Source organism: Osmerus mordax, chromosome 6, assembly GCF_038355195.1.
Source record: "Osmerus mordax isolate fOsmMor3 chromosome 6, fOsmMor3.pri, whole genome shotgun sequence".
Taxonomy (NCBI): Eukaryota; Metazoa; Chordata; class Actinopteri; order Osmeriformes; family Osmeridae; genus Osmerus; species Osmerus mordax.
The window spans coordinates 14,854,923-14,867,920 of record NC_090055.1 but is presented as its reverse complement, the minus strand read 5'-3'; the positions used below and the strand labels follow the sequence as shown (position 1 = coordinate 14,867,920).

At 39.6% G+C, this 12,998-nt stretch overlaps 1 protein-coding gene across 1 annotated transcript; it reads left to right on the top strand.

The window, feature by feature from the left end:
* Positions 1–9,977: 9,977 nt before the first annotated feature.
* Positions 9,978–12,723, top strand: eomesb (eomesodermin homolog b). The gene is made up of 6 exons (XM_067238493.1): positions 9,978–10,450; positions 10,617–10,771; positions 10,972–11,093; positions 11,503–11,661; positions 11,811–11,872; positions 11,973–12,723. Exons 1-6 carry the CDS (start codon positions 9,978–9,980, stop codon positions 12,721–12,723), a joined length of 1,722 nt encoding a protein of 573 aa, XP_067094594.1.
* The last annotated feature ends 275 nt before the right edge of the window (positions 12,724–12,998 follow it).

Sequence of the window (12,998 nt, the reverse complement as noted above, 5' to 3'; positions counted from 1 at the left end):
TTTTTTGCAGACGCTCTTATCCAGAGCGACTTACAGTAAGTACAGGGACATTCCCCTGAGGCAAGTAGGGTGAAGTGCCTTGCCCAAGGACACAATGTCAGTTTGCATGACCGGGAATCGAACTGGCAACCTTCGGATACTAGCCCGACTCCCTAACCACTCAGCCAACTGACTCCTCTATTTGTTAAGGCCGATATATGCTTCTGCGTTTTTCGAAAAACGGACACATGGGAACGCCCTGGTCTCCGTGGAACGCCCCCTCTACAAGCTCTCCGTCAGCCCTCGGACAGCCTCGGACACCTAGACGTGCACCTCCTGAATTTTCTAATATGAATTATAAAAACTTACAGCAATGGCGGTCAAAGGATTCTGTTCGTCCTGTTTATCACGGCAACCTTCTTAATACTGACCAATCACAGCCAAGGGGGTCTCTGTAGCTCTCCGAAATTACGACGGACAGTTAAGGCCGAAATATGCTTCTGCGTCTCCGTTTACGGATGGGCGGGCGAACGGATACCCATGGATAGACTTCGTTTATGGTTCTCCGTAGGCTGTGGGTGCTGAAAACAATTCGCTGCCAGAAGAGTAGGTGGCACAACGTTTTTTTGTAAGTCGTCGTCAAGTTTTATTTACCTAGGTTATCGAGAAGGTGGATCAAATTGACAAATTAGACGTTTCATCAATAAAATACGCACATTTTCAGCAACTACACTGCCCATTTCTCGTCACATTTTAATTCAGAGGGTGGGGTCTTGGTCACCTCTTTCAACCATTTTGTATTTGAGTCTTAAGTAAAGTTTTTAAATACATCAATGATACATATCTGTACACAATTTCAAGTCAAGTTGACCTTTTGTTTGTTTAAGAGGATATCGATTTTGAAGGTTCTTGCAAAATGTCGCTGTACAGGAAAATCCATCATGGCGGACCTTATGGGTCCTTGATGCTTTTTTGTTCCCCATGAGAAATAAGGCAAATATACAATTTTTCAGGCATTTTGGAGTAATGTGGCGCTGGGGAAATCACGTAGACTTTGGGCGTGGCTTATAGCGCCACATATGGGCGTACATGGGCCACTAGCCGTCTGGGAGTAGTGAGTGACCTGTTGTATCATTGGGCCAAATTTGAATTTATTGGGTCGATGACTTTTTGAGCTATTGAGCCATTTAACGGAGAAATATAATAATAATAGGATTACTAACAAAAACAATAGGTTTCCTCCTAACGGAGGAACCCTAATAATAGGAATACTACCAAAAACAATAGGTTTCCTCCTACTGGAGGAACCCTAAAAAGTGGGGTACAGTTAGTGCAATTGTGCAATATGGAGCTGAAAGTGACAGTGTGTAAAGTGACTAATAAGTAACTTACTGTTGCTTTGCTAGTTATATGTTGATAAGTAAGGGTCAAGATGTGGTCTAATTGGTTGTTATACAGATCATAGTTGTGTATAAAGGGAACTGTGAAGCATTGTTCTTTAGATTATTGTTCTCCTGAGGGCTTCTCCTCAGCTCTGGCTTCTCCTACTCCTTCCTCACCTCTCACTCTTTCTCTCTCCGATCTACAATAATAATGGTAGAGTAGGTAAGATTGAATGCCTTCACTTTGTAACATGTTTGCCTTGTAATTGATTTAATTCAACTGCAATGTTATTAAATATCTATTTCGTTAAACCTTGCTTCGACCATTCTTGCTCTGATTTAACCCATATCAAATAGCTAAAATTTGTCTCAACTAACATCAAATAACTGCAATTCCAGCATATTTGATTAATGTTAATACACTGTTCAGTTTACCCCTCTTCCTTTAAACCTAGGGGAATAGTTTTGGGTGTTGGGCCAAAATTAAACCCCCTACAAGATTCAATAATCAACTTTCATGTGGATTATGTTTATTCATATATCTTTCTATATCATAAACAGATCAATAGATTAACATTACTGGTATTCTGTAATTGTAACATGCTTTCCTCTCTAGTCTAGGTATAATAATACTGTACAACCTTTTCAATTGCCTCAGGAGAGTTGGCTTACAGGTTAAAAGCAATACAAGTTTTTTCCTACAGTAAGTAAGTAAGTAAGACTTTATTTATATAGCACATTTCATACAAGAATTGTAGCTCAAGGTGCTTTACATAAAATCAATAAAAACAATAATACAAGTGATAAACAATTCAAACAAAAATAAAAATCCCAATAAGATCTCTTTTCAAGAGAGAAAACAACTTTAAAAGTAGGAAAACCCTTTGGAGATAAAATTACTTAAATGCTTCGTTAAAAAGGTAGGTTTTAAGCTGTCTTTTAAGAATGTCTACAGCATTGCTGAAGATGCTTGATGTTGACATTTGAAGGTTAGTGTCTGTTTTAAAGGTGTTGTCTACGTCTCTTCTTAAAACCATAAAATACCTTAATAATAATAAAATCTGTATATGTAGTCATTATATTAGTAAAAGAAGGAGGACACTTTAAAAGAAAAACGAAATACGTTACAGTATAGATGGAAATACATATTCTGTATGGTTGTATTCTGTATATTTTCCATATAGGAGATATGACAACAACGTGGGCCTATTTGCCACCGTATATCATAGATTCAAAAGACATTCATACTCAAACTTCCAACAAAGCCGATTAATTATATTTGATCCAAAGAGGCAGAGCGCAGAGCTTCTGGACCGTTACAAGCTCAGAAATTACCTCAGGGGATGTTATTCATAACCAGGGAACCAATAAATCAATCAATGAACCTAATGAGCCTTGTGTGCATTTGTTGGCATTTGCTCTGATTTCCAATCATCTGTGGAATAACAATGACAGGGAAAGATGATAGTAAATTGTTAATCAGAATGTGATGCAAGACTCAGCAGATTCACCATCATAGAGCTTGTTTGTACTGATGGAAAACATAATGCAGATAATCTTCTTCCACTTCACTGGATGCTTGAACAGATAATAGTCCCATGTTGTCTCCTTTTTCTCAGTGTTGAAAACAAAGAACAGTAAATAATTTTCCATTTTGTTGTGGTAGGTTGACTCTCCCTATGTCCCCCAAGCACTGAACTTAAAATGAACAGATTTACTAGTTCTAAAAAATAGGGTATGTAATAATATAATTATTGCCTTAAAATTCAGTCCAGACACACAAATAAACAATAGAGAAAGGTGTTGTGTCTGTGGGCTCTGTAATGTCATTCAGAATGACAATGGGTTCCAACATTTTGTATACTAACCAGACAGATGCTTGGGAGTATTCCTGTGCTTTTGGACAACCAAAAAACATGATGTCAGACAGGATGATAATGAGAGGTTCAGATGACACGAGGTTCCTAAAGGCCCTGGCGTCACTTAGTGTTTTCAGCTAGGACTCAGGGACTAATCTTGGCTGTGGACAGCAATTCAGTGTGGGCTGATTGAATTTAGCCCAAATGGGCGACAAAACATGAGGGCTTGCCAGACCTGTCACTCCAGTCTCCACTCTTGTACAGTAGCACCCCCAGGTGTCATTGGTCAAAAGTCAGTGGCCTGTGGGCTGAATTGATTTAGCCCAACCTAGCTGCAAATCAAGGGGGCGTGTCTCAAAACTTGTCACACACACCATGAAGATTTATGGTAGCTGATGCAGCAATCCTGTTTCAGCCAATCACGTTTAGCTAGGTGGGCCTTCCTTCTTGGATTCTTTTGTGAAATCACTGTCAGTCAAAATTGAGTGGGATGAAGTACAGAAGTTCAGACAAGAAATGGGAGTGTTGTTTCTCATACTGAAGTTAATTTTATAATGTTACTACCTATGACAGCTTTAACTAAAGTAATGCAAGCACACTGCTTAGTTTCTTTTCACAGACTTATTTAATAGGGTTAGATACTTTGCAGATAGTTGCTTTTGCTTTCAGGGAGACAGAGAGGCCTTAAAAGTTTATCAATGTTTACATGCATTGAAATGGTTGTCAGCAAACCCATTCCCAAAATCACAGAATCTATTGTACAGGAAATAGAAATTGGTTGTCACATTTAGTAAGAGTGCTGAAGTATTATATTCCACAGCATTTTGCACAATTCAAAGAATTATTATTACTCAAAACCTTTGCAGAACTACCCTAAACTCAATCACTGTTCACTTTTGCCGCAAGAGCTTCAAATTACAATCCCAATTTGACAGTAGGACTTGAACCACCAAGTACATTATAACCCAACCTCATAGACCACTTCATGTTAAAACTTAAATCCCTAGGTATCTTTGAAATAACATTAAAATGAATTTATTTCCTGAACGTATATAATCTATGAAACTACACTATCAGAAGTGAATTAGTGAATACAAATGAGAATACACAAACTTCACAGAGGCAGAAGAGTATCTCCATGGGATAGCTGGAACATGATAGCTCACTGACCGCCCCCAAGCTGGGCACCAAATGTGATGGTGCACTCCTGCTGTTGCTCTTTACAGGATTCAGAATTCAACCATGAATATTAAAGTAGGAGGAAACAGAGCAAGAGGGGTCAGTGGAAGCCTTCACTTTCTGGCATTCATATTATTTTTTTGAAATATGTCTGCCTTTGAATTTAACATTAATGTTCAACATCTCTACAACATATGACATTTGATACAGAGACTTCTAATAAAATAAAATTAACACCAGTGGCTATAAATAACAAAAACTTTAGCAAGTCATCATGTTTGAGAGGGTTTAGTATTTTACCCTAAATCCACCTCCTCCCATCAGCAACTGCCATTATGACATCAGCAGGGTAGACCACAGAGTTCCTGGCATGGACAAGGGTCCGGACCTTCTGCTCTCGACGGGGTGTGAGTGGCCTAGGCAGCGGTGGCCAGGTCACCAGCTCTGTGCCTCATGCCTGCCTCTCCACAGGGGAGGTAACAGGCTGGATGGCAAGGTGTCAGAAACAACCCTTTAGACGTGTCAAAAAGATAACACAGCGGAAGCTGTTCATCATCTATGTTGGTGATGGGCTGAGGTGATGCACTGGCTGCTAACTGTAAAAGCACACTGCACAGGTTTACATAAAGATAGCCACAAGTGGATGACATTCTCACCCCTTAGAAACCCATGCATGAAAATATGCATGCAATTGATTTGAAAACAGAAAGTCATAAGATGATATAGTTAGACTATATTTGGAAATGACACAACAAGGCACTGCAGACAGCAGTGCACCTTCTCACTTCTGATTAATAGATTTTACTTGTAATATAGCTTACCTTGATACACCACTGTATCTCAATGTAATTGAGATTCATGGTTGGATAATGCATTAAATCAATGGATGTTTTATTAAACCATTTTAATGGGTGTTATCATTTTAAATCAAGCAACAATTAAATACTGTAAATATGGTATGTTCTCACTATGGATCTGAATGAATGTATGTTGCGCCTCTCAGATAGATGACCTTTCCAATCTGACTTAAATAGTTTTGTCTGGTTTTTGTCATAAATAATTTTGGTTGTACATTTGAACAAACCAGCATGAAATCAACTAGAGAGAACCAATCAAGATGAAGGCCTTAGTTTTGCGTGTTCACGTGAGAGTAAGTGGTGTCCCAATACTCTTTTTGACCAAGGGGTAGGGCTAAGACGAAGGGGTATACACCCCTTAAAACCATGTGTTTTCGGGAGCTTACTTAAAACATAGGGGTATGTGAATCCTGCTCAACTGCAACAATGGGGACAGATCAGAGAGTCCCATAAATGTAATATTTTCGGCTTAAATAATTGATTAAAAAATGATGACAGTCTTGTTTTGTGCTCTACACAGTCCTGTACATATGTATTTGCAACCATGTTCTTAATTGAAAAGCTTTTAAAAATCGCTTGTTTGCTACGCTAACGTTACATTGCTGATTTGCACAACAGTCCTGCATTTCTCTGATTAGCCTTGAATGGACTCCATGCATGTCTACAGTTTTAACTAAACTCCATCAGCAGCAAATTTCGTTTGATATCAGTGTTTAACACTACTTTCTTTGGAGCTACATAGCCCTCATTTCATAGGGCTATGTAGCCCTTACCCCTCAGTTTCGAGGGCTAAGGGCTAGGGGTAAACTAAGGGCTAGGGGTAAGGGGTAGGGATAAGACAGAGTATTGGGATTCGGCCTTACTCTATTCATGGTCTCCTTCTGCCATCATCAAACAACTAAATCACTGTTAAGCCATGTGAAGAAGATCGCTTATTTCTCTGTCAATCAATTAGGAGATATCTGATGGGAAGTTTGCAAGGTGGCAAAAGCTCAAAAACTTTTTGGCCTCTCTTGAAAGACCCAATAACATGATAGATTGACCTATCTCTGGTGTCACAATCCCCAGTAACTGAACCCAAACACAGACCAGGACAAGGTAGGTGGTGAAAAAGGTGGTATTTATTGGTGACACAAAAATAACTGAAGGGGTATTGTCAGACGTGTAGACAGGTGAATACGGGTGATGGGAGGCTGATGGGGGTGACGAACGTGCAGGTTGGTGGTTACTGGAGGCCAGGTGGGAGTGAATGGAATTCCAGGGTGATTCCAGAGTATGGCTAACGATCCTGCAGGGACTAGATGTCAGGCCACAGCTTATGCTGGGGACACACCACAGGATAATCAGGCCGATTTCGCCCCTTACGTCAATCCTCGGTAATGTCCTGATTATCTTGATGGTTCTGCAGATTATTTTATCAGATTTTCCCTTGGTGTGAGGTGTGTTAAGAGTGACCGAATCTGCTCGGAAGGACGTCGGAGGCGCCCCGATCGCGAATCGTAAATATTCAATGATCAGAAATCCTGATGTGTGGGGGGAACCCCGAGGACAAACCCGCGCACACTCTGGAGATTATCACATGAAACGAAACAATATCCAATCAGAAAGCAAGCTGAGAGAAGACGGAAGCATAACAAACGCAGTAATAGTGCAGCACAAAGTTAAATCAAAGAACTTATATTGACTCTTTAGTTAAATGGATTTGGACAGCAGAGATGGAGGATCAGCTTGTCGATTTGTGGCAACAGCAAACCCTTTTCTTTTTTTCCGTAAATTTTCTGTGAAAATCATTCCAAACACTATCATCGCATTCGTTGCCCGGCAACCCGGAACGGGGTATGTTCAGGAACGTAACACAAAACAGACAGACAGGGTAAACAAGCTCAAGGGAATGTGGTCGTAACACAAAGAAGTTAAGAAATGATTTGAAAGGGGGTGTTTGTCAATAAACAAAATTAAATCAATAATCATTACACCTACCAGCCTTTGGATTGAGAATGGACATTTATAATAAAAAAGACAAGAAAGGAAGAAGCAATGGCTCATCCCTCTCTCCTTCTATGGTACCTTATATTACTGCTGACACAGTTAACAATTCTAAAGTGACCCCCCCTACCATTGTCCACTAACGACTTCTCAAAAGCAAGGGGCCATCGAATCTGGCCTGGGTTATTTTCACGTGCTATGGTGATTATTAGCTCTGACAACAATATGGTAAGATTTCCTTCCCTCTGTCGAAAGCTGACTGGCACTGTGCTATAAGGGGTCACTTGCACACGCTGTCAGGTCAGCTCAATCATGCCTCTCCGAGGGGAAAAAAATGCCTCACAGGTTGGATGTCACAATGTCATGTCAGTTACTTTCAAGGCCCTTTGCTGCCATCTCAGGCAGGGGTGTTTCTGCACCTTAACCTAAAGGAACTGTTGGTTAAGTTGAGATAGACAGTTTCAAATGATATATGGACCTATCAGTTCACTCACATAAAAACATAATTAATACTAATATATATTTCCAAAGATGCTACCATCAACAATTTATTATTTGCAAAACATTTACAGTTGAAATAAGAAATACTCTATAGGGGTACAACAACCTTGTGCTCTAAGATGTTGAGTGGAAGAAGGTGGAAGTCAAGTACCGAGGTGCAGCGAATGATCACAGGACTCCAATGTGATTAAACCTTGTGTCACATCTAATAAGTGCACTGAAGTGTGATATGGCATCAGTGGACGATAACAGTCTGCGAAGTGGAGATTGTTGGGGCACAATTGGAGCTGTGGCACAAGTACCACCTGAGATTTTTGTTTAGAGTAAACACATTTTGGTTGAAACTGCTGGTAGTTTGTCTTCCCAAGTAGATGAAAATAAGACACCAGGCACCTCTCTGAACAGGTAAGAACATAATTTGAACTGAATTTGTGTAGGCTTTTAATTGAACAGCTTGGTGGGTGCTCATGGCATCAAAACATTATAACCAATAAATTTTTCACTATGTATTTGTATAAATTAAACATTTTGTCATACATTAATACATTTTTACCCTGTGCAAAAACCTCCTTACTTTGTACAAAAATAACTAAGGATCAACGTAGGCTTTATTATGGAAAGCTGAAACTTGATGCAACTGGAACTGGGTAGCCTAATTATGATTTCAAGGTGTTAAGTGTATATAAAGGCTGGCCTTATAGCAACTGTCACGTGTGTCATTCCAATCCCCACTCCACAAAAAGAATCGAAAGAGAACGTGATAATGGACTGCATGATACTATCGTCATCACGAGCGAATCCTGAAGACAAGCAGACGTCGAAGCGTTAGTCATAGGCTATGTTGTCATAGGCCGTTTTGGTTCTACAAAAACGTATCAGGGATAGGTTGTGAGTCACAGGAACAAACTGTTTGGGCTATCTATCATTCTACAGTATTTCTATATATTTATTATCATTTCAGTTTCACGTATTTCATGATTACGCTATCTAAAGACTCGTAATTGTGTCAGATCTTTCATTTAAGGACCAAGATTGGTGAGTGGAGCCTATTTAGCTGTTTGTTTCGTTGCATAAAATCGTCAATATGTTTGCATCGGCTAGATATGAACAAAAAATAAGTTTCATGTTTTCATTAGGCTACTTGTCACCGTCGAAATATATGTAACCTAAATTAATTAAGACAATATGTCAGCCCCCATAAACCCCAAAAATATATAGGCTACAGATAGACAGACAGATAGACAGATATATAGCCTAGATAGTTTAGACCCATTCGAATTTCGGAAAACTGTTTCTGTCATAGATTAGCTAATTACAAGTGTTTAAACGAGGAAATTAACAGGCCACAAATATTAATTTGCAGTCGGTTAATTTTGTTTTTAACTTAAATTGCACATAACCTTTAATTGTATGTCCTCCCTTTCACTAAAACACTCGTTGGTCTGCTGAGAAAAAGTAACAGTTGTCCTCTGATTTAGGCTACAAGGAAATGCAGGCAATTCTGTGGAAAAAAAGACAAACAAATAAAGAACGTGATCCGTTAAAAAGTCTATAGGCCTAATTTAAATTTACATTCATAAAAAAACATCGACCTTTTGAAGATGCAAATGACACGTGAAAAATACAAAATCTCGTAGGATAGGCTACTTATTGACAAGAATAGGGTTACATAGTAAAAACAAAAACTATGTTTCAATTTTATTGCAATAATAGCCGATTATGTTCTTCGTTTGGCTTTAACGGCAAAATTATATATATACATTTTTATAAATGACTCCGTTTTGTTTTATGAAACGAATCAACTTAATTGCATCTTCGATAGCCTATAGCTTTTGCATATCTGTTGAAAAATATAAGGAAAAGATTAGCACTGCAAAAAAAATACACAAATAACTCAAGTTTAAGGTATGAACTCGTTGGTGTGAAGATGTGAACTAGTGAACTAATAAAAGCCACTCTTAGCCTACATCTTACAGTAGGCCCTAAGTTAGTTGTGTAAAATAGGTGTCTCACAAACTGACATACACCGAGTTTTATAAGGGGTGTAGAAAGTGCCATCATGAGTTTCGCCGTCGCCTGTAAAGTGTGCTCTATTGTCTTAAACGTTTACTAACTTTTATCGTTATACAGATTTACAGAACAATTCAGTTATTTGCATCCAGCCGATGACTGTAAGACAACATCGAAACAAGCAACGGAATTGGGAGCAAAATACGTGTTCCCAAAAGACAGACATGCTCGGCGAAGGAGAGACTGGAACATACCCCGTACCCAAGGACTCATCGGAGGAGCAGCAAAAATCTTCATCTGTCGACGCAGAAAATTTCTCAAATGATAATCGGTATACTGAAGGAATTGGATCAGATCGATATTATATTTCTCCCCCGGCGAAACAGACTGGGGCTGTTTACACCGCGTCCGGTGCCTCCAGGTATGCAAACTCGCTTCACTTTGGCTCGGGGTTACCTCCCACGGCATTCTCCTCAACAGTGGGCGCCGGGCGTAGTCAGTTTAGTTCAGCTTTCCAATTTGGTCACAGTCCTGGCTGCATATATCCGCCGTACGCGGGCACGGGGTCGGGTATTGCTCCAATGTCATTATCTACTCCAAGTGCTGGGATAAGAGCTCAAGTCTACCTCTGCAATCGTCCTCTCTGGCTCAAGTTTAATAGACACCAGACCGAGATGATAATTACCAAGCAGGGAAGGTGAGTATGATAATTTCAGGAACAATACACGCGAAAATGCACAATATTGTGATATTTGTAGGCTAATACTCATATTTATTTCTACGAGCCTTGAACTGAACAGCTCGAGAGCCTCGTACTTTTTCTCCCTCTCATTGTTTTATTCATAAAATGTTGTCTTTGGCAGGCGAATGTTCCCGTTTCTTAGTTTTAACATTACTGGACTAAGCCTCTCTGCACATTACAACGTATTTGTTGAAATTATTTTGGCTGATCCGAACCACTGGCGTTTCCAAGGCGGTAAATGGGTCACCTGTGGAAAGGCAGACAACAATATGCAAGGTGTGATCGTGTATAAATGAGTAGCCTGTTTATCAAAACAATTATGTGTAAATATTTACTAACTTTAAATGGGATTTTTGGGTTTATAGGCAAACATACTCTAATATATTTCATGTATACATTTAAACTAAATTAATTAAGCCTATTGATTTGATTATAGTGCGGTGCACATCTTTTTATAAGCCATTTTCTTTCCATAGGGAACAAAATGTATGTTCACCCTGAATCCCCGAACACAGGAGCCCATTGGATGAGACAGGAAATATCATTCGGAAAACTAAAACTAACCAACAATAAGGGTGCCAATAACAACAGTTCACAGGTAAAGATATACATTTCAGTTTTCTCTACACTAGTCATTGCAGATTATTGTCAACAATTGTACCATAAACACATATATAAATTGTCACATTGTTATGTTTAAGCCTGTGTTTAGCCTATTCATCTTTCAAAAACATTGTCTGATTCATGTGTAATTACAGTTGCATTTCAAATAAATGTCAGTAACACTTTTACCATAATAATACCATACAATAATACAAAATAAGGTATTTATTAGGCCTTGAATTAATATATAACCTGTTTCATTTTCATTATTATTATTATATAGTCTACACAGATTCTAAAATATATTTCTTCATGAAAATGTATCAATACACCCATCAATATGCCTCATCAATAAGGATAAGGCACCAACATGTATCCACTCATTTGATTTGTTGTTTTTTAAGATGATTGTCCTCCAGTCTCTGCATAAGTACCAGCCCAGATTATACATTGTGGAGGTGGTTGAGAATGGTGTGGAGGACGTGAATACTGACCTCAGAACACAGACCTTCACTTTCCCAGAGAACCAGTTTATTGCTGTTACTGCTTATCAGAACACTGACGTAAGCAGGTTTAAGGATCCCATAGCATTCTCACTGCATGTACAAAGTGTAGATCTGTAAATTATGTACTTATAAAAACACACATACATAAAATGGGATTGACAGACCATGATAATGTGACTCAATTGTACACTTTTGCTTTCTTCTAGATCACACAGCTGAAAATTGACCACAATCCTTTTGCTAAAGGCTTCAGGGACAACTATGATTCGTTAGTCTTATTCATAAATATCTTCATTTAATCAACCATTCTTAGTGTTCGTCCTATATGAACACATTGTACTTTTTGTTACATTTCATGCCAATTCCAGGATGTATACTGCTCCAGAAAGTGACAGACTGACACCATCCCCTACTGACCTGACCCGGTCTCACCAGATTGTTCCAGGGGCTCGCTATGCCATGCAACCTTTCTTCCAGGACCAGTTTGCCAACAACCCTCAGAACCGCTTATACAACAGTGAACGGGCTGTGCCCCAAACAAGCACCCTCCTTTCCCCCCAGACCGACGACTCCACCCCACAAAGATGGTTTGTGGCATCAATGCAGCAGGGAGTAGGAACCAACAAACTGGACCTGACCCCTTATGAGGGAGATTACTCCAGTCTGTTCCCCTACAGTATCAAATCCCTACCCATACAGACCTCCCAGGCCTTAAGCTACTACCCAGATCCACCTTTCACCTCCATGGCAGCGGGCTGGGGCTCCAAGGTTTCCTACCAGAGAAAAGTGGCCATGGGCCTGCCCTGGTCACCGAGACCCACCCCCTCGGGGGTTCCTGACGACCAGGACAATGAAGAGATCACCAGTGGGAGTGGTAGCAACCTTACGTCGGCCTGGACTCAAACACACCACTTGACCGTTGGTCGGGAAAGTAAGGCTGAACCTGGAGCATACTACTCCATGGCTTGTAAAAGAAGGCGTCTGTCTCTAACAGGGGATAGCACCGAGACTTTACCCACCATTAAGTGTGAAGACATGACCAGCAGTAATTACACCTACAGCAAGGAGATGTCCTCCCCAAAAAACTTGGCTTACTATTCATTTTACACTAGCGCTTAAACAATATTTGACTTTGGACCTCTCTCTAAGTGGTGTGTTTCTTTGTTTCTATTCTTCTGTCATTACTGTGCTCCCTATACTGTACCAACAATCTGATTACACATTTGACTCCATGAGCATGTGTGTTTGAGCAAGTACTAAAGCATTACATTCTCCAACTGAGTTGTGAGGATGTTAAATACTATACAATATCTGCTAATAACTTTGAAGTTTTGTTTCTTTTTGAAGGCTCATTAATACATTTGTGAACTGTGAATGTGAGGTATCTTTTGTAA

Bases quoted from the DNA above. Each gene is read 5' to 3' on its own strand.
- eomesb (XM_067238493.1), top strand. From the start codon at position 9,978: ATGCTCGGCGAAGGAGAGACTGGAACATACCCCGTACCCAAGGACTCA. The intron at 11,094-11,502 runs GTAAAGATATAC...TTGTTTTTTAAG, and splicing joins CCAATAACAACAGTTCACAG to ATGATTGTCCTCCAGTCTCT. The intron at 11,873-11,972 runs GTTAGTCTTATT...TGCCAATTCCAG, and splicing joins TTCAGGGACAACTATGATTC to GATGTATACTGCTCCAGAAA.